The following is a 24464-nucleotide window of genomic DNA, read 5'->3' as shown; positions in this document are numbered from 1 at the left end:
CAGGAGGGGAGCAGCTGGTGGTTGTTCATCTCCTCCCTTCCCAGTCTGTGGGAGGGGTGAAAGCAGCTGCCCCAATGCCTTCTCCAGGCTGGGGTGAACCTGGTCTCTTGGAAGGCATCGGAGCCTTACCCTGCAGCTCTACTCTTCTGGGACTCTGGGAGGAGTTAAGCCACAGAAAAGTGTACAGATGTCCATTCTCTCAGGAGCAATTTCTACTTGGTTGTAGTTGGGTCTATTTTTCTCTATGAATTGCCATTTTTGCTCCAGGAGAAAAATCTGGAACATCTGTATACTTGTGGTTTCTACTGCAAACTGACAATTCTCCCAGTAGTAGCCTTAGTGTGTTATTTCAATAGTGCAATTGTTATAATTTATATAGTGCCTTAAGTTTACAGTACAAGTTTAAGGTATTTGCAAAAGGGATTTGTAGAAGACACTGTAATGGTGATTTCTATGCTTTTGTTTATATTTTTGAATACACATAATGTATGGTTTATTACTTCAAAGTTTCTATGGCTTCAGAGAATGATGTCACATTGAGATTGTGTCAAGATTAAGGATTTTGAAGTACTGAATTCACCTCTGTTGGTGAGATTTCAAACTTGGAGTGACTTCTATATTGATGATTAGGAACAACTTGTTATAACAAGTCTCATCCACATCTGCATGTACACCATGGCTGAAGTCTCGTCCAGACTCACAGCGCTCTTTCTCAAGTCAAATTATCTACTACGAGGGAGCTTGCTGCTTCAGTTGCAGACAACTGTTTGAACATGCTTAGAAGGAACCTAACTATTTGGATTCTAAGTTCTTCAAGCTAAGGACTATCCTTTGTATTTGTTTATACAGACAATAACCCAATGGAAGCTTGGTATACAGGTCCCAGTACGAGTAAGAGCAGCCACAAATCCTGGGCCACTCCCACTCATTCTAAAGACTCAAGAACATTATTCAGCCTTATATTCCTATTTAAACCAGGAATCCAATGCTGACAACCTTAACATAAGCTTACTGATATTGGTAACATCTTGCTAATTACAGTTTTCTGATTATACACTACTGATCACTCAAAGGACACTCAGTACTTAGCAAACATTAGATCTCATGGCAGCCTATGTGGACAGATAAATTATATTAAACTCCCAGTAGTCGTGATACAGAAGAAAACCGTAGAAAGAAAGAACTTCTAGCTATTTACAGGAAAAGAGATATGAATCTTAAAGAAATACTGGAGAAATGAAGACAACCACTGAAACTGGCTTCTTCTTGGACTTATGAACTGATAGATATAGATAATGTAAGTGCATCCTCCTCTGCAGATTCTTTGGGCACAAAAAACTTCAATAAATAACATGCTGACAAGGCAGGTGCACTTACAATGCAAATGCTAGACAAAGAGCAGTGTACTTTCTGCTCTATGACAAAAACACCTGGTCATTTCTTTGTTAAAATAAATAATCTAGACAGCAATTTGGTTATTATGGAGATATGTCTCTAATCAAATGAAAAAGCAAATGCAAATTAAGATAGTCACTGGTGTCTCGGAAATAAAAATCAGTTTGACAAAAAGGGGACCTCAAATTAGAAGACCTTCAAAATCTTTTCTGAGCCAAAAGCTTCTGAATCCTGAAAATGTGAAATCAAGCAATCTTTGATTTAGTCATGCACAACATTCTAGTTCAGGCGATTTTTTATTACACATAGTTACTAATTCTGAGTATTTTATCATGACACTTGTAATATATATTTCATAAAAACCAATCTCCTGGAGTCAAGTGATCATTTGATAATCTTGGCTTTGATTAAGAAATAAAAGTAAGTTTCTGGCCCTCATGGTTGTAGAGAGAATATTGAAAATGTAACCCAATTGTACTCTGAAGGCACAAAAAATGGAAAGTGAAGAAAAATAACTCAGGATATTAAAGTCCATATGATGATTTTGAATGATTGTACTTGGCAATAAGTAGGGGTGCACCAATAGAGATCTTTTGGGCTGATACCAACAGCCGATTTTTAAGAAGGAGTCCCAGCCCCAGTTAGCTGTGTTAGTCTGAAGTCAGTCAGAAGTCAAGGTAGAGAAGTACCTTATAGATCAGGGGCTGGCAGTCTGACTCCATTTCCCAGTGGCCCCTGCCCGCATGGCTGGGGCTGGTCTACACAGAGGCCCCAGCCGCAGCTGTGCTGTGACAGCACAGCTGGTGTTGCCATGGAGACCAGCCCCAGCCACACTGGTAGGACATGTGGTAGGGCAGAGCAGGGCAGAGGGCTGCTCCGGAGCCCTGGGACCTTGCAGCAGGGATAGCTTGGTCTGAGGCCAGGGCAGAGCTGCAATCTGCAGCCTGCACGCTCAGGGACCAAGCTGCCCCCACCACAAGATCCCAGGTCTCCAGAGCAGCCTCCTGCCTTGCCCTGCTGCATGTCCTGCCAGCATGGCTGGGTCTGGTCTCCACGGTAATCTCAGCTTTGCTCTGTCACAGTGCAACTGTGGCTGGGGTTTCCATGGAGACTGGACCCAGCCATGCGGGCAGGGGCTGCTGGGAAATGGAATCCACTACTGGCTGGAACTGGCCCACGGGCTGGACTTTTCCTGCCCCTATACACTAACTGAATCAGAGATGCATGAGCTCTCATAAGCAAGGCAGTAGTGTAACTGAAGGGAGGGCAACAGGGGCAGCAGGTCTAGGTGTTGCCTTTGTGTGGGAGAGGGTGCAAAAATAGCTGCAACTGCAACAGTGGCTGATCATATTGCTGCGATAGCATTGTGACAGCTGGTGCTGCCCATCATGCAGATGTCCCATGTGTGGAGCTACTTGGCTACACCTCTGGAGCAAGATCTTGCTTAATAATTTTTACCCATCATCTCCATCACCTGTCTTTATCCATACACTGGATGCATTTCCAGTTTGTACCTTTCTCCTTCATCAAATTATATAGAGCAAATACCAAAGGATAAGTCTCAGTTACTGGTTATAGGCTTCAATCATCTGATTAAGTGAGCTGTTGCTCATGAAAGCTTATGCATCCCTGAATTTCTTTAGTCTATATGATGCATCTCTACCCTGCCTTCTGCCAATTCATGTATGCAACAGTGGCGTGTTAAAATGCTGAAAACTGTGTGTAAAGCTTCCAGCCAGTGGAAATAAATATGTTGCAAGACTTAAAAGTACTTTCATTTTTTCTCTTTTGGGAATAAGCCAGACCTGGTGTCAGACAAACGCAGACAGACCTACAATCACACTGTTTTAATCAGCAGTCATGGGGAACTTTCCATTCAGGAGCTTACATTACTGATTTAGTGCAACTGTCTCATCTGTTTATTCTAACCCACAGTAAAGTAAAGCTAAACTGCAATAATTCATTGTGGGTTAGGAAGAGACAGATTAAAAACAAACTGTACCAGATTCAGCTGCACTGTGATAAGTTCCACCCTCTCCTTTAAAGCAGAGTAACTGTTTCAACAATCTACACCAGTGATTTTCACCCAGGGTGCTGCAGCACTCTGGGATGCTTTGAGATCCTTTGAAGGGTGCCACACAGTGCCACACAATGTTAGCTGTGGTAGATGTCCAAACGATTCACAAGATAAAGATTTCCAACAGAAATTCAGTGTTAAAAACTGTTGTGGCCTTTCTGAGTTCTTTGCAACAAAAGAATTGCTCCTACTTTCCTGTAGTCAAAAAAACAAGTGAAAATTAAGTGTTGCCATTTTCTGAGAGGTGCCTTGAGAGTATTGAGGGCTACCTTGCATCTAAAAATATTGAGAACCACTGTTCTACACTCCCAGTTCAATTTCTTTGCTTGCAGATATCACGGATGAACATACAAAATAACAAGTAAACAAGAGTACAATATTGCTCACGGTTACCACACTAAAAGCAAAAGACAATTGCTTTATGTTCTTTTTTGGCACAAATGTGACATCCCACATTTGTTTAAAGACTTTACATGGTGACAGTAAATATACTTTGTTTCACACACTGAGTAATGGTAAGACTGCTCTGCAGTAATCAGGCCTCTTTTCTGTTTTTTGGAGATAGGTAACTGAAGAGAATAATTTATCATATATGCAGAGGACATTTACAACAGTGTGCTGTTAAATTCATGAATAAAAGCTCAGTATCAAAATAGATGGGGAGCTCCTCACTAAAGCTAAGGGGGTGTAAATAATACAGTAAAAGCGGTGTTATCCGGCATCCATGGGGAATGGGGAGTGCCGGTTAATCAAATATGTTGGTTACCCGAGAGGCGTCTTTGCCTGTTCAGGCTGCCACCCCTCCTGCTGCGTCCGGTGCACCAGGGCTTTCACTCCCTGGCATCAGCGTGCTGGGGGACAGGGAGGGGGCCCCATGCAGGCCACTTTGCCCTGGGCCATGCTCCAAAGTCAGCAAAGTGGGACTTGGCGAAACCAGAAGCGCCACGGTGGGACTTCTGGTTTCACTTTTACCCCGTCAATCAGCATGCCAGTTAATAAAGTGTTGGGTAACACAGCTTTTACTGTATAGTGTTAAGACTAGTGAAAATGTGTCACAGATTAAACTCTGGTTAATTCACTACTGCAAAGAGAATGCAAATAATGATGAATTATCCAATACTGACCAATAACCAGGAGTTGATTAATTTGCTGTTGGGAATAAGAAGAACAGTGATTAACCTATAGGTGAATTACACAGAGTTTATTGTATTTAAAATTACCAACCTGAAAGGAATCCGTGGTTTATAAATCAACCTGAATTTGATGCTTAATCTGCTGTATAAACTCTTCACAGAGAACAATTTATGCACCCCTCTCTGCAGTAAAGTGTTTAACAGTGAAGAGCAGCAGTACACAATAATTTAGGACAAGAAATGGAAACTCCATATCCAACCCAAATCAGAGGCTGGCTTTCAGGGTGTAGAATGTAATTAGCCAAATTAAATTTAATCTGGTATAGTCTTAAAAAAAGTGCCATGGATTCTGCAATAACTGGCTAGAATTGAGAATGTAGCATGATGCAAGATCCATAGATAATACCACAGACCAGTGTTTTTAGTGAGTACACATTTTATGCAAAAAGACTTCACATTTGAAGAATTTTGCCTTGCTTGAAAAATGTCTAAGGATACACTGGGATTATATGTTCCAAATTAACCAGGCTTCATTTTTTTCACTAATCAGATGAGTTTTTCTGGTTGTTGCTGAGAATGCACAAATAAAGGGAATTTCATAGACACTTTCCAGCAATATTTGGCACTGAACTTAAAAATTGTTTAGTATGAGAATCTGCATTAGTAGATCCCATAATTGCAAGTAAACTGAACACAGAAATGTTAAAATCAAGTTGTAGGAAAGCTGTTTAAAAACTGTTCATCAAAATGGCTTCATATTCACTCAACTCTTGGTTCACTCAACAGCAAAACAGTGCAAAGGGGCTGTACTGTTGTAAAGAACTGGGCCCAAATCTGTATTAGTTTAAATACATTGATTCTTGCAGCCAGCAACATTAGCTTCTGCTTAAATGACTGTTTTGGTCACTGCCGAATCTGGACCAGTATATTGCTTCTTGAATGGGGAAAAAGGGCAGCAGACCAATCCAAGCTGATAACAAAATTAGTCTTACTTGTTAACATTAGTTAGGAGTGTTATGTTTGCTTTTAAAAATATCATAAAATGTATTTTGGCTGGAACACATGCAACATTTAGAAAACTATATTTAATAATTTACTTTGTGACTAGATTAAAACCTAGCAGTGAAATGAGGGTTTCACCCTCCAAACACTAACAGAGTACAGCCTTTAGAAAGGGATTATTTCCATTACATTTTCATCAGGAACTGGCAGAAGAGCAGTATATCATGTTATTACAGAGTCTGGAAATGTAATGGCTTAAGGTTGCTAAGCAACGCCACCGTGTTAAAGGCCTCTGTATCTGTGATCTCTAGAGACTCTCTCAAATTTCATTAAAACCTGTCCATAACTATTACACAAAGGGCTGTGTGGAGTTTATAAACAGATTGAGCTTCTTGACACAATGGTGGAAGGATAAAGCAAAGAAGTGACACTCTACTTTCATTATGTTTGCTACAACATTTTTAGGTTAACCCATCCTGTTTGTGATATGCATAATGTATCTTTGTGTTGGTTGGCTTTTCTTTGCTGGAGGAGTCATTAGTCATTTCTAACTAATGAAACACCTTATCCTACTGAAAGAAAGTCTACTAGAGACTGCAGTCAACTAAAGAGTTAAAGGATAAAGGATGTAACAAGGGGCGGGAGGGGGAGATGGAGAATATTTGGTATAAGAAAAATGCAGGTACTTTATATTAAGAACAGCACATTAACCATAGGTTGATTTTAATCAGACTTAGTACAGATATATATATCAGTAAGCCACATCTGTAGCGTGCTGCCTAAAACTGAACTATCATTCCTGTGATGAAGTTCCTCCTCACAACAGATAATGGGCCTCTAAAGTAATTTAGCTTAAGGCATTTTACAGATAAAAGCAAAGAAAATACCCCCACAAGAACAATTCCTTCTCCTAAGTGAGGTTCCCTGACAGTGTTCATACAAGTGGAATCCACTAACAGGTACATTAAGCTTTATGTGGCTTTTATTAAGGCAGTGTCTGCTGCAAATCACATAAGCACCTCCTTGTGGATCTGACTAGGTGGAGCTGCATTATAAAGGCAACACCAGCTGAATCACCAAAACTTTCATAAAAGGAAGCTTTCTCTTCTTCAAAGTAACCTGTGTGTATTCCTGCTGGTGGGAATCTTGTGTGAGGCATATTCACCAGTGAAGCAGGATGAAGAGTTATATTTAAACAGAGACTGCAGAATTGCTCTCCTAACTCAAACATCAGTGAGTGTTGCTTAGACCAGTGGTGCTTGACCTTTTTTGGCTGGTGGGCTGGGAAGGCAGTGCCCAGGGCTGTCCATGGGCTGGATCTGGCTGGTAGTCCTGATTCAGCACAGGGCAGCGGCAGCAGGGCCCATCTGGCCTTGCAGAAGGGGGCGGAGGGCATCACGGCTCCAACCTGACCCTGCAGGAGGGAGGGAGGGGACATGGCTCAGCCCCACAGGGAAAGGGGTGTGACCCGGCCCCAACCCAGCCCCAGGAAGGTAAGGGGCATGGCCCAGCCCCAACCTCGCCCCATGGGAGGGAAGGGGTGTAACACAGCCCCACAAGGGGGAGGGGTATGGCCTGACTTCAAAGCTCCAAATTTCCCCTGCCAAAGCTCCCCTGCTGCCAAATTTCTGAATCTGTGGGAAGCCCCATGGGCTGAATACTCATGGCCCCATAGGCCACATTTGGCCCATGGGCTGGAGGTTGGGTATCCCTGGTTTAGACTGTAAACTCTAGAGCTGGAACAGTCTTTTTGTTGGATGTTATTCAGCATGTTGTGCAATGAGGAACTACCACAATAAAATACAATCATAAATAGATGCCAAGTCAATAGATGCCTAGTGCCGAATAAACCTGTTCACAGAACTCAAATTAGTATCTCTGCTAAATTCTATGATGGAAATGAGAAATGTCAATTATGCTTACACCTAGCAGAGCAAGCTGTTAGACTTTCATGTTTTCCCACTAATGCTGACATCTTATTACACAGCCTAGAATAAACAGAAGCATTTTTATGCAGGTCATTAAAGGCTAGTAAAAGGCTAGATAACTTGCTAAATGTATTAGACTTGCTCAGTAAAAGCTAGAGTACCATTTGACATCTGTTTTTTAGAGACTAGTTTCACCAGAATGAGAATGAGGCTTTGGGAGGGTCACCAAAGATTAGAAGCCTGATTTAGGTGGAATTTAGACATAATTTTTAAAAGAATTTAGGAGAGAAATATTGAACAGGTAACTGGAAAACAGCCAAAAAAAGGGCCTTTCATTAAAGCCTGAAGTTTACTCTCTCTTAAATGAAGTTCTCTTTATGCATAGGCAAACTAGGGAAAATTTTCCCCTTGGATCAAAAGTGGAAAATATTACTTCTGTCAGTACAAGCTGAAATCCTGCACTGCAAGATTCTGTAACCATTGGAAAGTCATAGGACAGTTGGTTAAGAAATCTTGTGATAGTGCAACAACTGAAAACAGCAGCATTGTGCACAGGAAGATGGGAAACTGAGATGGCAGGCAGGTGTATCTGAAAAAGAGTGGCTGAAAATTTCTGAGTAAAGCAAACAGTTAATATACAATAATCTCCCACTTTGAAAATCTTTTCCATTTCTGGGGGGAAATATTTCAATGTACAAGATCCCTTGGACAGTGGCAAAGTATAGATACTCTGGGACTTCTACAGAGCAGGTGAAGTCAGAAGACTCAGCATTCTATAAAGAAGAAGCTAAAATGATTCTGGAACTGCCATGCAGAAGAGGGCCCCATTCCTGTGTCAGATAATATGAATGAGACTGACAGATTATACAAATGCTGCCAAGAAAGATCCAGAAGCTACAAATACCAAAACTGTCTATCCCAAAATGAAGCAACAACAATTAGGGACATACTAAGTAACACTGGTGGACATATCACCCCTCCCTTGAACCTATACAGAAAATCCTCAAATAACTGCAACCCATAATAGTAGGGTCTCCTTCTAGTAAAGAGATCTTCCCAGAACTACCCATCCTAGCCTTTAAACAAGCACTGATCCTTGCTAACATCAGCAGCAGAAGCAAACTTCCTACAGTCCAGAACACACCGAATGGATCCAGACCATGCCATGACAAGAAATGCAAAACCTGCCAACACATCTCCACCCTCCCCACAATAACTGCACCCTACAACATAGCCATCAGCATTCCTGGATCTTACAGGTACACCTTCAGAAATGTTATATATCTCATCCGATGCACCAAATGCCCTGATGGAAAATACACAGGAGAGACCAAACAAGCACCAGAATGAACACACATCAGAAGTCTACTGAAGGCAAGAATGCCCTATTATCTGTGGGGGCACATTTCTCACAAGACAACCACTCTCTCTCCAATCTCTCAGTTCTAATCCTCAAAGGGAATTTACAAAACACTTTTCACAGATGATCCTATGAACTTCACTTTATCAACCTCCTGGATACAAAAAATCATGGACTAAATATAGACACTGGATTTATGACACAGTATAACTTGCCTGACATCTGACTCCCCAGGTACCTCTCCATTATTCATCCCTCTTCGCTCCCCCAGACCCAGCCTGTCTCTCACCCACTGACTCCTCAGATTACATCTTCACTGACTGCCTATCTTGCATGCATACCAGCCCAGCCTCTGGCTTCTTTACTATGCATTCCATCCAGAAAGAGTACACACCAACTGAAGATGCTTCCTCAGCCTGACAAAAGGTTTTTAAACTCGAAAGCCTGCTAAGAAAAAAATTTCCAAGGATTTAATTTGGCCTAATAAAAGATATCAGATACACCCAAAGAACCTTGTCTAATGGTGGAAGAATACACTTCATTTCCTTGCTGCAATCCAACATTTGTTAGTCAACTTTTCTAAAATTCTGCTCTGGAAACACTGGCACATAAGTGGCTACCTACTAGTGTTTCAAGGGCCTACATTTTTTTGAAACTAGGGTAATCTTAGTTTATACTAGTGAGTTGAAGCAAAAAGAGATGGAAGTCAGTCAATGTGGCATATTAAAAAAAAAACAACCTCAATTAAATTTTTAAATCTGAGCAAAGCATATTACCTGATTATTATTCCTGTTTTTATTATCATTAAAATAAAATCAGAATCCAGAGGTTTCTAAAGAACATGTACATTCTGTAACATTTAATTAGTATGTCTATTCTAGACATTTTTCTTCTCTTGCACCTATTTTACCTTTCAAAAACAGCAACATTTCAATCCAAAATGTCAGTGGGAATGGCAATCCTAAAAGGATAATATATTTCAATGCCTATTGCCATGCAAATTTCCTAGTTTAAAATAATCTATCCTAAAACAGCTACATATCTGCTCACAGTATGCATATAGGAGAAAAAATATTTAAATTCAGATTATTACATTAAACTCATACCATAGGAGTTTGGAACTCAAATAATGCCTGCTCAATGTATTGTTAATGATTTCACTCACATATTCTAAAACAAATGTTCTAGGACTGTTATCCAGGAATCCCTGGTAGTGCATAGAGCACTTGGTAGAGAGCAAACTGGTTCTTCTTCATTTCCAGCATATGCAGTATAATAAGGGAAGCCATTACAGAACTGCATTTAAATAATGTCCTAATATTTCTTTGGAAATATTAGCTTTCTAATATAAGCAGTAGCTATGGTTGCCAAAGAGATGGAATAAGATCATGGATAGAAAAGAGATGGCAGTGCAAGCAGTGCTGAATGTGACAGGAAGTCAGTGCACTTGGCAAATTCTCTCTCAAAATGCTGACCAAATTTCAAAAAGTTTGAGAAACCATTCTGTAGGCTACAAAATTCAGCATGAACAGCTGGAAGTGGGTTGAATTCGTCTGCTATATTGCAGTGTCTTTTGTGATTATTGTAATTTTGACAAGATAATAATCTCTTGTGGATATGAATTTTTAAGGTTCATAAAAATAAAATAAGATTTATTATACAGTCTGTCAAATTATTTATGCAACCTACTTTTGCTGCTTTGAGAGAAAATCCTATCATCTCACATAATTGGAGAAATCTTTCCCTGTTCTAGTTTACAGCAATGATCAATATTGCTAGTGTACAAAGAGAACCAGTGGTACAGGACCTTCCAAGACTCACATTTATCAAAGGTGATAGGATATATTTATTTTCTGCAGTGTTATGTAGCTTGGAGTTAAGACATTGTGTGGAACATTCACCACTCCGGTGAATGACTAGGTCATTCACCGCTTGTCCTTGAGCCTTTGGTGCTCTTGAAAACAGAGAAATGAAGCCACATGGACAGTAGTAAATTTGAAATGGAATGATCTGAAATTGTGTGTCAGCTTCTCGCCTATCTCCATCAGAACCATCTTTACTATCTACATATCTTGCTGCCTCTTTAGTCTTATTTTTAGGCCAGAGTCAGTTCTACAGCACGGCAGGAGTATGGCTGAACAAACGCTGGCAAGGGCAAGAATATCATGTAAGATTTTTGCCACAAGTCACTTTTCAAGATGAGGTGACGTACAGAAGACAGAAGTTGAAACTGGAAAGGAATTCAGGGATGATGGGAATTCAGAAGTTTAAATCTCATCTGGGTAAAGTGAGTTTTAGCTTCAGAAGCTAACAGTTTCTTCGGGGAAATTTGAGGTTGGAAAGGGGGAGGGAGCTGTATTTGCTTTTCTGTCATGCAAAGATGGGTGTGGTATGGCAGCCACTTCTTTCTAACTCCATATCTATATCGACTTCTTCAATCTTCTGGTCAGGACACTTCACCAACCGACAAAATCCATAAACTTTGCAGGAGCTTAGAAACCGCAAGTATACCTTGTTTAACCCTGACTCAGAAGGAAGTTATTCCCCTTGGAAAACATTTTTTTCTTGGAAGATACAGCATAGTAAAGGGTAATTATCAGAGTCAAGTACATAGTTCAGCTAAATCATCTTTCCAAAAGACTTTAAAATTAAAAGTAGGGTGAGATTAAAAGTAAGTGATAGATCATATGATTTCCTATACACTTAGTCCACTTCTGAGAAACAACACTGCCCTCCTGATGATTAAGCATGACAGGAATGGAAGTCATGACTTGTCTGTAACTTTTCATTGGACTTGAATTTGTGCGATTCCTACTGACTGATAACTCATGTTATAACCACTCTGTCAAAAGCAGTTTTACCATTTGATGAAAATTATAAAATAATCTATATATAGATGTATTTCAACTACAAAAGTGAATTATTGTCTGACATGAAAACAAACAATATAATTTTATGTTACAAGGTTAGTGCTTTGGAAATATTCAAAATAACATTTATTAATTCTTAAAGACAAAACACTAAACAAATATATAAACAACATAAGCTTTCTATTAACAAAGTAAAAAAAGGGTTAATGGTGGGGCGGGAAGGGAATGAAGTTCTAGTACAGTGGGTTCTTAATCTAGAATATAAAACATGCATTGATCCAGAAACTGGTATCATCTTCTAGAGAAAATAGGATGGATATATATGCTATTTTTTGCTTCTTTAAGAACTCTTAATATTCTTTACACACCAAACTTTTATTTAAAGGAGGGAAAACACAAATCACAACAATTTCTTTTCATGCAAGCATACAAGAACCAAGACAGAAATGTTAAGTTGAATTTTGGATGCAAAGAAAGTTACTTAACTCACCAATCTTTTGATGATTCTTAACAAAAGCTTCTGCTGTCTCAGATCTCTTTTGGACTTCAGTATTTTGGCAAAGCTGTCCATATTTTCTGGAGACATACTTTCTGGACTGTCGCCGCCATATAGCTGAACCAACAATGACAAGCATTGTGATGCACTCTCATATATTTCACTGTTTTCACTTGGAAGCTAAAAAAAAGAAATGCACTTCAAACTCATATTTCACAAAATCTGTATCATCAGGATCTGTGAGACTCCTGTGAAGATATATTTGTACTGTGGTAGAAAGCAACAATTTCCAATCATCTTATTTTAAAACACAATAAAAGTTTATAAAAGATTTATAAAGTGATAGAAAGACATTACTGAGGGCCCTTCTACATGTGCTGGTAAATGTGCAATGGAGCCTAATGCATGATCCACACAATTGTGCCTCCCACCATGCCACATCTGCTTGGCAGGAGGTGTGATTGTGGGATCATGTATTAGATTGCACTGTTGTGTCTTATCATTGGTACACTGAGAGCCTGGGCTCGATCCTGGGCTCCCCTGGGCTCACAGTACAGGGAGCGGGGAGAACACTGCCCCATTGCTGGCCTCATGAGGCATGGGGCTTGCAGTGGGGAGAACACTGCCACCACTGCAAACCTTGTGAGGTGTGGGGCTTGCAGTGATGGCAGCATTCCCTGTGAGCCCCACAGCCAAAGACACTACTATCATTGCAAGCCCCACAGCCAAGGTGGCTCAAAGGGAGTGGGGAGGAGCAGCATTTTCCCCGCTGCAAACCCCACAGCTGACAATGCTGTCACCACTGCAAGCCTTGTTAACTGTGTGGCTGGTAGCAGGTGGTGCACTTCTGTGGCTGGAAGCCCCTTAATTGATGGGTCTCTGAGCCACAGGGGAGCACTTGCCCACACATTCAATTAATGGTCTGATTAGACTAGCTACAAAGTTATTACACATTTTCTGTGGAATAACTTTGTAGCTTATTGCTTGCTTTATCATGCCATTAACTGGTTGAACATGTAGCTGGGTCACAACTTAAGGCATGATTACCTGGTTAATCACACCTTAAGTGTAATGTGTAGAGGGGGCCTGAAACACAGATTAGACTGTAAAAGTGTCTATGGTACATTTATCAGGTCGTATCGGTCTAGAGGAAAAAGCAATCAGGGCTTGTGGTAGAGGTGATATCTTTTATTAGACCAATAAGATTTTTTGCAAAAAAACCTTCTTTAATTGCAAGTTTGCAGGCACAAACACTCTTCATCAGGCATCGGAGAAAAGATTGTAAAAGTTCTCCTGGGTAGAAATGAAAGTTCATATTTCATAGGATTTCACAGAGGAGTCAATAGATGGAAAACTCCTCTGGGCAGTCAGTTCTTAGCTGGTAAGGAGTCTTAGCTCTCCTGTGAGGTTCTGTGATGATGCAAATTACCTTAAACAAAGGCAGGAGCAGTATCTCCATTGTTAAATGGATTTCATCATTGATTTGCAGAACTGTTTGTTTTTTTTTGCTTTCAACAGCATTTTCAATAGATTTTAAGGTCTGACCACTATTATAATCCAATCTGATCTTCTGCATGGTATAGGCCATAAAATTGTACCCTGCTGTTCTTCCATCAAAACTATAACAACTGTTGACAATGATAAAGCACATCTTCCAGAAAGACATTCAATTTTAGTTTAAAGACAGCAAATGATGGAGAATCTACCAGAGCTTGTACATTGTTCCAGTGGTTTAATTACCCTTATTTTCATTATGAATTTGTCTTCATTTTTCATCCATTGATACTTCTTATGCCTTTGCTAGCTGGATTAAACAACCTTCTAACAGCAGATATCTAGATATTTATGGGCCGTAATCAGATCACTTAACGATCTATGAGATGACATTTCTAAATCTCTTGCATTCTGAGGCAAATTGCTCAGATAATTCTTGTAGCAATTTTCTGCACTTCTTCTAAATCTTTTCAAAATATTTTTTAAACACTGGACATCAAAACAGGCCATATTTATAGGATTAGGGTTCTCTCTTCTGGGAAACAGTGACTCTGAAAAAGACACAGAGCACTAGGGCTGATAATCTGCTGGACACAAAACTTCCAGCACAGTTCTGGAAGTTTTGATCCATTTGCTCTGGCAACCCTCAAAGGGGAAGGAGCTCTGAAGCTGAAGAACAATTATCAAAAACAACCCCTTACATGTTTTTGCCAAGGTGACTTGGTATACTGATGATAATAGCATGAAACTGATCTCAGCTGTCCTTGGGGATTTGCAGTGGGACATAAGGGAGAAGGTGGTCCCTTAGGTACCTAGGTCTCAGACCACTTAGGTCAAAACCAGCACCATGAATTACAGCTGGAAAGCTTTTGGAAGCCAGTGCAATCTCTGGAGCAATGGAATTATGTTTTCCTGGCAACTCATGCCCATCAGAAAGCAGCAGCTGCAGCATTTGGATGGTCATCAAGGACAGCCCCACATACAGCATATTGTAGTAAACTAGCCTTGAGGTTATGAAAGCATGGATGATGGTGGCCAGATCCAAACATGAAAGAATGGGTCATAGCCTTCTTACTGGATTGACATGGAGATGAAGATGGAGAGAAGTACTGCTAGCCACCACTAACACCACCTGCAAATCCAGGGGCAGCAGAGGATCCAGGATCACCCAAGGCTCCAAAACTGAGTGAAAAGGGGAGGTTGAACCCCATTAGTCCAAAGCCAACCTGTGTCAAATGGTCTGCCCACCACCATCAACACTGGCTAGTCTGGATCTAGTTTTAATTGGTTCACCTGCATTCAACCCCCAACTTCTACCAGGCACTGGGGCCCAGGTCAGATGAGAAAGAGAGATAGAGATGGGTGTTATAAGTATGCTTATGGCATCTCACTTGACATCTCTGCACAGTCTCTACCAGCAGCTTCATATACATGTTGAATAGGGATGGTGACAAGAAAGAGCCATACAAGAAAAGTTACAAGGGGATGGCACTTACCATTACCCTCTGGGACCTCCCTGCTAAGAAAGAGAGGAACCAATTTAAAGCAATCCCACTGATACCTACCAGGTCATATAAATACTTTATTATACCTTGTAGCCATGTGTATCAAAACCTACTGAAAGAACTAGTAAGATCAATGAGGAACAACATCCCCCATCTATCTCCAAGTGAAGATCATCAACCAAGGCCACGAGTACAGTCTCTGCTGTACCCAGGATGAAAGCCTGACAAGGGTCTAGAGACTCCAATTTCATCCAGATGCACCTTGACTTGTTAGGCAACCACCCACTGAAAGACCTCTCTCAAAAAAAGGGAGCTTGGAAACAGGGCAAAAGCTGGCTGGGAAGAGTTTCTTGAGTAGGGGATGGGCAGTTGCAAACTTAAGGACACCTAGCACCCTCCTCTTCCAGGAGGGAAGCACTGACAACCCCAGCTCCAGTCCCCTTCAGCTGGCTTTCACAAGGCAGGCTGGGCACAAGTCTAGTTCACAGCTGGTTGCTTCCATTCACCCAAAGCACACCCTCTGCATCAGTGTGACAGCAACTGAAACTGATCCATACACAACAGAGACATGATTGAACTTCCCCAACTCTGAATTCTGACTGCAGCAAAGAAGTGGCAGTCCCCGAGCTATGCTGGAAACGGGCAATTTTTGTCTGCAAAGTAGGTGGCAAACTTCACATAGTGGACTGTAGATGGTTTTGGATCAAAGAGTGGCAGTTATGGAAGGGAAAGTGGACCAAGAAATGAGAAGTGAATTGGAGCACAGAAGCAAAGATTGAGTCTGATGGAAGATGGACAAAGGTGGGGAAGAGGGAGGAAAAGAAGGTAGGAAAGAAAGGTGGGACACTTGATCTAGAAATAGTGTTCCTGTAGTAGTTGACCACTGTCAAATGCATTGGTAACATAACCACCCCATTCCCACTCTTTTATAAAGAGCTGTATAAACGAAGAGGAATGGACGGAAGAAAAATGAAGGTTTCCTTGAGGCGATAAAGGAAGGAATAGAAGATCAAAATAAACAAATTGGAGAAGTTAAGTATGAGAGAGGTAGAGGATTGCTTAAAAACTTGCAAGAGAGGTAAGGTGCTGGAAAGAGATGGATTTCTGGTGGAATTCTATGAAAAATGTTGGCAATGGCTGGGGACAGATATACTAAAGACATACAGGGAAATAATGGGGAGATAAGGGAGGATTTTGCAGAAGGTGTGGTAATTTTGATATTCAAGAAAGGAAAGGAAGATGTGTTAGGCAATTGGAGGCCAATAACCTTTTTAAACACAGACTACAAAATGATGGCAAAAGTACTGGCCAAAAGAATGTGTGACTGCTTAGCAGATGTGATACAAGAAGAACAAACGTGTGCTGTTCCTAAGAGGAGGGTATCCCATACCCTATGGTTAATGAGAGATTTCATATTGGATGTGCAAGACAGGAAAAGAAACACAGTAATAATTAATTTAGACCAGGAAAAAGCTTAGAGCTGAACATGATTTCATGTTTGAAGTATTACGAAGGATGGGGTTTCATGCAAAGATAATTGGATGGGTCAAAGTGTTATAAAGTAATGTGGAAAGAAAGGTTCTTTGGGTAGATGTGATATGTTTTATTAGATCAACTAAAATAGTTGGAAAAAAAATGCTTTGCAGGCTTTCAGGTACAAACACCCTTCTTCAGGCATTGGGGGACTCTGCTGCTGTTATGAGTTCTCCAAGGCAGAGAAGAAGCTAAAGCATAATAAGAAGTCTGTGAAAATGTAAATGAGTGGAAGTCTCCAAGACAATAGGTAGAGATAGGAGGGGAGGGGAGATGTGTGAAGGAATGTAAGTGGTCAGCTTCAGGCAGGTAACCTGGTAAATTAGATGTCAGGCAGGTTATAAAGTTATGTGTCATAAATCCAATGTCTATATTAAGTCCATGATTTTTTGTATTTAGTAGATTTGTGAAGTTCGTAGGCTTGTCTACAAAAGGTGTTTTGTAAGTTCCCTTTGAGGATTAGGACTGAGAGATCAGAGAGGGATTGACTGTTTTGTGAGAAGTGTACACCCACAGGTAATTAGATATTTTTGTCTCTGATGGATTTTCGGTATGTATTCATTCTGGTATGCAGTTGTTGTTTGGTCTCTCCTACATATTTTCCATCAGGGCATTTGGTGCACTGGATGAGATGTATTACATTTCTGGAGGTGCAGACATAAGATCCAGGAATGGTGATGGTTCTGTTGTGGGTGAAGTTATTGGGGGACTGGTGGAGATGCGTTGGTAGGCTTTACATTTCTGGTCATGGTCTGGATCTATTTAGTATGGCTTGGGTTATAGGAAGTTTGCATCTGGTGGTGAGGTTAACAAGGTTTGTTGCTTGTTTAAAGGCTAGGATGGGTGGTTCTGGAAAGATATCTTTAAGAATAGGGTTGTCTTCTACTGTGGGTTGCAGCTGTTTGAGGATTTTCCATATAAGTTCCAGGGAACAATGGTATATCATAACTAATGGTGTGTGATTCATGGGAATTTTCTTTTTGTACTGCAGCAATTCTTCGCATGATATCTGGGTGGCTCTTTCAAAAGTGCAATCTATCTCTCTGGAGGAGTGTCCTTGTTGGGTGAAAGCACTTTTGAGATATGTGAGGTGATGGGGGGGGGTACTCTCCTCAGTGCAAATTTGGTGGTATTGGAGAGCTTGCTTGTAAATTACAGCCTTTTTGGTGTGATTAGGGTGATTGCTGGTTCTGTATGTTGTGGTCCGTGGGTTTCTTGTATGTACGTTGGTCCGTGGCTTGTATTTTACCATTCTGGATATCGATCATGGCATCTAAAAAGGAAATGTTGGTATTGCAGTATTCAAGAGAGATTCTGATGGAGGGCTGATGATTGTTGAATTTGTGATGGAAATGAATCAAACAGAGACTGCAGGCTTTCCGTCCAAATTATGAAGACATCATCTATATATCTCAGGTATAGCATGGGCTTGATGGTACAGTTCTTGAGGAATTCTTCTTCCAGGTGGGCCATGAAAACGTTGGCATATTTTAAGGCCGTTTTTGTGTCCAAAGCTGTACCCGTGGTCTGGAAGACATGCTGGTTGTTGAAACTGAAGTTGTTGTGTGTGAGGATGAAGTGTATAAGTTCAGTAATATCTTGAGGTCTGTACTCTGAGTTGTAATCTTGCTCTTGTAGATATGTAAGGCAGGCATGAATGCCATCCTGGTGTGGGATGTTGGTATATAAGCTGGTGACATCCATAGTGGATAGGAGGGTGTCACTAAGAAGGTGGTCTATGTTTTTGAGTTTTCGCAGAAAGTCTATTGGTTCTTGGATAAAACTTGTTCTTTGGATGACAAGATGTTTTAGGATGGATTCAATGAAACCTGATATTTCTTCAGTTAGGGTTTCATAGTTGGAAATTATAGGTCTGCCAGGGTTCTCTCGTCTGTGGATCTTAGGGAACATGTAAAATATCCCTGGATCCAATCCCGTTTTAGGGACATGCTCCCTAAAATCCACAAACAAAAGGTACCCCCAGCTGAAGAAATATCAGTTTTAATCAAATCCATCCTGAAAAGTATGGATGAAAAGTAGGTTGATGGGTGTGGGGAACTGAGAGAATTTACAGAAGTTTGAGCTGCAAGTGGTAGAGGGTATAATCAAGAACTTGGGAATCCGAATGGATGCCAAAGGGAAAGAAATAAAGGTATGGGAGACGTTAGATTGGGATTGTCAAGTGGTAGAATGTTATCTTTGAAGGATAAAATGGCTGTGGTTAAAATGGTACTCTTGTTGATCATCCTTTACATGGGAGTGGTGTATCCACCATCATGGCAGAAAATAAGCAGGGTACACAGGCATATATGCATTGGGGGAGGTGGGGAGGGGAGGGAGAGGAAGTAAAAGAGAGATGGTAGCCAGAACATAGCTATACAAAGGTAGAGAATTAGGAGGTTGGAGAATACCAGATTTGGACAGCTTTATATATATCTAGTTTATAAGTATGTTCTTTTAAAGTGGCAATGGAAAGGATGGGGAAGACTGCATGTTTCTGTCCTTACCTGGCAGAAAGAACATTAAGATGGGACATGTACACAGAAGACTGGAAAAAATGTGGGCATGGCAGCCACCAGCTCACTATGCAAAGATGGAGAGTTTCTTAATAAATAAACTAGAAGGAGTGGGATTAGAGTACTTGAAAGACCATAAGAAAGTGACTAATATGATAAGAAAGAAAGATAACACTAGTTGGGGATCTAATGGAAAGACAGATGGCAAATGTGTTCAAAGAAGTGACAGAAACTAGATTGAAAGGAGAACATACAGATATCATATGGCTGATGATATGGAATATTCTTCCTGTGAGGGGTATTTAGCATAAATGGGGTTTTGGAAGATTGGCAGTGTGTCTGAGAAAGGGATGTGGGGCTGAAGAATCTGTATCACATGTATTTTGGGGACTGCCCTTTTGAGCAAGGTGTATGGGAAGGTGTGCATTGATTTTTGAGGACGATCAATATGAACGGTGACCTAACAAATAAAATGGTGTTGTATGGGTTAACGCCTAAAGAACTAGAGGCAGAGACTGAGAACCACACTACTTTGTTTACTACTTAAACAGATATGCTCTATTACAACCCCAAATTAATTCAGGGAAATCCTATGACTGATGATTATCACAAAGATCATATAATCTATAAACTGTGTACAGTTTTCCAGTAATGGTCTCACCAGTGCAATAATATATCCTATGCAGTTATTTCATTTTGAAAAACAGTATTCACTTATTCACATATATACTACATTAAAAAAGATTACTACTGGTTTATCCTTATACTAATAAAAGGCAAGAGATTTACATTAAAGACAAACAATCACAGATTTTACATACACCAAGGGAATTCTGTCTAAGAATCTTGCTGACAGTCTTTTTAAGAGACCACAGAACAATGGATGACCTTATATGCTAGGCACCTATGCATGCATTGCATAACTATGTGAGTGATAATATATTTTGTTTGATTTGTCTACTTCTGTCAGTTAAGAGAAACCTTTATTGTTATTTTAACATAATTCTGGAAAATAACATTTATCATATTATGCCCCTTAAGCTACTTTAAAGTATAATTTGCCAGACACCTATACATGAATAATGCCTACTTCTTTATATCCTTCATAAATCCTGAATTGAGATGGAAGTTATAGATTAGTAGCCCTAAGACATAAAACACAGGAAAACCTTGCTATTCATGAATCTGCTATTTGCAGATTTGAATATTCGCAGTGCACCACGCCAACTGGTTGAGTCGGGGTGAGCACCGTTGCGGCTCTCTCTGGTGCTGCACTAAGCTCCTGCCTCTGCAGTTAAGCCAGGCATGGAACACTGCGCAGGGTGGGGGAGGGCAGAGCTGGGGAGAGCGGAGCGGAGAGCAGAGCTAGGCAGGCAGACGGGGAGGGCAGAGGCAGGTGGGTGGAGAGCAAATGCCAGGGCCAAGGAGGGAGGCAGCGGCAGCGGTGACATCTTCTCCCCCGGAAGCAGCCACAGTCGGTCTCCAGGTGCTGCGGGGGAGCCCCGCGCTTCCAGCCTCTCACAGGGTGTGGGGGGGAGGGGAGCAGGGGACAGCTGTGGGGTCTGATGGGGAGCCCCATCAGTATTCATGGATTTTTCCATTTGCAGGGATCTCCAGAACGGACCCGCTGTAAATGGTGAGGGTCTCCTGTACTATATTTGACCCAATATCATAAAAATGAGAAGATCCTCAAAATTATTTTTTCTTCTTCTCTGGGATTATTTTTTTCACTTTGACTTCTTTCCAAGCTCAAAGCCATACACTGCTGATATCCGATTATTTGTTTCTTGACCTACTTACTGATACGACTTACAAAGTAACTGACAAGAAAAATGACTTATCTGGTAAGGTAACAAGAAGGAGTAGTGATAAACTTAACTTTAATTTCTGTATGTATCTCTAAATTCTCAATTCTAAATAGAATAAAAAAAGTCTGATTTCATTGGAGGCTTTAACTGAGCTGACTTAATTTCCCCTTTGCTAGAAAAGTGACTTATCAGTTAAAAAAGGTTAAACAAAAAGAAGCCTTTTAAAACACTTATTTTACATCTCTAAAGGCAAGAGAATATAACTTACAGTATCAGTCCGGGCTATGGAATTGTTACGGGGTCAAAATATTGATGTACAGTAAAGCTTCTTATAGAGAAAAACCACTACATCTGCTTTTTAAAATATGGCCCGTCCTCAAACCTAAAAGAGCATCTATGCAGATTTATCCAGGATCTAGCCCAGTTTGGAATAGCAGTCACCTAGCTGATCTCTACCAGCAAGAACTAGAGGAAATAATCACAGAGTAACTGTTCTCAATGGAAGCTAGGGATTGCTGGTGTAAGGTTTGCTGGTGAGATCAAACCAAACCAATATAAGCCTGAAGAGTGCAGGATTTTTGCCCAGGCCTTCCTGCATCAAACATATATGAAGTGTATGAACTCCTTGTGGAGTTCCTGCTGTGCCCTGGAGACTATAGCTCCTTCAATGAGGTAACAAGAAAATGAACACAATGTAGCTCAAAATTAAAGGGGACGTCCAAAAAGGTTGACACCATGTATGAGTGTGTCTACAGCAGTATTTTTCTTTGTAACTCCCACATTATGTGACATCAGTGGACTTGCACAGTTGGATTCACTAATGTAGATGGGGCCCTGGGGATATGACTGTATTAGTTCATATTATCAGCCAGTGTATACTGGTATTCCCATTAGTGGCAGCACACAAGAATGAAATTTCAAGAGAAATTCTGGATGAATGCATAGCTGAAAGAACAAAATGCAATATATTAAAGCTGGAAAGCTAGAAAAATGAAACGCTGACATTTGGGGAAGTAGTTTCTCATTTAAAACAGAAGCAGCCAAGTTAGGATCTTGTTGCTAATCAACAGGATACTGTTCGATAGTTCATCTCATTTCCTAACAAGCTAGAACAGTGCTCCATTTTATTTTTTTAATTCAGTGATTCTCAATCAGGGTGTTGCAGCACCCTGGGGTGCCTTGAGATCCTTTCAAGGGGGTAGTGGTATGCCATGAAATGCTAGCACAAGATAAACCCAGAGATTTCAAATAGGAATCCATAGTGTTAAAAACATTTTGATCTACTCTGTAATTTTTCTCTAATAAAAAATAAGTGAAAGCTAAGAGCTGGTATTTTCCAAACGGTGCCTTGAATCTAACAAGGGGTATCCAGGGTCTAAAGCAGTTCAGAATCACTGATCCAACTGGACAAATTCTATTAGTAATTTGCTCATTTGCATATGAAGAAAGTATATCTGTATCTGAGAACCATTTACTTATTTTTTTTAACCAAAACACATAATTTGGTCTGACAATGGGGGGCAAAACAAGAAAAATCAAAACCTAGTTCTTGTCCTTTAAGAAAGGAAAGCAAATGCTCACCAAAACATGACAGCTCTTTCCTTTTGTTAACCAAAAGGCATCTCTAGGTGGTTTCTATTTTGTCCTTTCAGTTTTATAAAAGTTTAGGTCTTGAGCCTTTCAATCATGCAGAAGTATTAGAGCACCTTCCCACTCACCTCATTCTCCATATGGCTGAGACTATTTTGGGATACTGACCATTTGAATTTCTAGTAGGGGACCCAAAAATCAACATAACTTATAGAAATGTATTTTAAGGAGGTAAAGTTATGAGTGCTCAATGATATACTTCTCTGGTAAAATTTGTAAAATATAGTAACTCCCTGTAACAACCCTTGATGCACAGAAGTCTTGCATGTCAAGCCTGAGCTTCATTAGATTTATGATTACTTTCGTTTTCTGAAAACAGGTTCATAATGTAATATCTTAACTGTATTTAATACTGATACAGCCATTATTTGCTCTATGTAGCTTAATGAGAATTTGGCATGAAACATGAGGGTTTTTTTTATTATAGCACTGCATTTTTGTAGTTTATTGCCAAAAATGTGTTCATTTTGAGCCCAATTTCATTGTGTTCATGAACTGCAAACCACTGCAAGAAATGTGTGATCATTTGAGCTGAAGTGACAGTTTTCACACCGATGGAGTTGTTAGGGCATCTAATTTGAGAGTTACAATGAAACTGTCTGGAATACCCTGAGGGGACACTATTTCAGCACATTAGTGAGGTTACACACAAAGAGAGTTTATTACGATAAGAGATAGATGTTCATTAGATCAGTAATATGATTACAGAACATGCTGTACAGGAAGGACCGTTGGGAACTATACACAAGATGATTTTGCAAACATTAAAGAAAATACGAAAGCAAGCATCATTATTGAATCTGCTAACTTTACTATAATTACTAGTAAATGTGCACAGTTTTAAATTAAATTTTAAACATCATAATACTATATTTCAAAGCAGAATAAGTCTCCTACCTAGCCAAGGAAAACACATTTTAGGGTGGATCTTTTTTTTAGCTCCCTTGGTCTAATTAAGACCCCTTTCTGAAGTTCTGTACTTATGACCAATACATTTTTACTTCCCCAGTGGTTTTGCTGTGCAACTCCAACAAGGGAAATTCTGCCTAGTAGTCAGCCCTGTTGGAGTTCAAAGTGAGTAAGTACTGGCACAGGATTTTAGACAAGTGAATATCAAAGTGGCACCATTTCAAGGAAGATCATGGCAATACCTTCTTTTATGCCTATAATGTACAGTAAAGAAAGTTTTATGTCCTGCCACAGATAGCCCACTTCCATTAATAGATGGTAAAATCACATTATGCGGTCTATACACAATGCTACTATTTCTACTGATACTTTGGTGCCCCAAAGACAGCTTGCTTCCCATGCTCTGTAAGTGAAGCAGGTGCATAATCTTAAAATCATAGAACTGTAGCACTGGAAAGGACCTCACAGGATAATCAGACTCAAACTTCTGCATAAGAGAGAGAAAGCTTGAGAAGTAAAAAAAGTAGTTCTTGTTAGATATAGATTTATATGGTACCATATAAACAATCAACAGATCTTCCATCATTTAAAAGAGCTGTTGTTTGGGAAAATATCACTATTGCCAGTTGCTCTCTGGTGTCAAAAACTTGAAAATGTCATTCTCCTGAGATAGGGAAAGTTTCCAACAAAATCACCTCTCACTAACATGATATGATCTAAGAGGGGATGGAAGAGAAATCAAGCATCATTCAGAAGTAAATACTGTATTACAGTTGGTTGGGAAAGAG

The 24464-nt window shown here is 40.2% G+C and overlaps 1 protein-coding gene across 1 annotated transcript in view; it reads right to left on the bottom strand.

Annotated features, from left to right (window-relative positions):
* Nucleotides 1–24464, bottom strand: part of ULK4 (unc-51 like kinase 4) — a 457838-nt gene that overhangs the window by 68927 nt on the left and 364447 nt on the right. Inside the window, exon 35 of the mRNA XM_025212836.1 lies at nt 12256–12441. Within this exon, the coding sequence (XP_025068621.1) occupies nt 12256–12441 (186 nt within the window). The remainder of the gene's footprint in view (nt 1–12255; nt 12442–24464) is intronic.

Source organism: Alligator sinensis, unplaced genomic scaffold (assembly GCF_000455745.1).
Source record: "Alligator sinensis unplaced genomic scaffold, ASM45574v1 scaffold470_1, whole genome shotgun sequence".
NCBI lineage: Eukaryota > Metazoa > Chordata > Crocodylia > Alligatoridae > Alligator > Alligator sinensis.
This window is presented reverse-complemented; position numbering and strand designations above follow the sequence as displayed.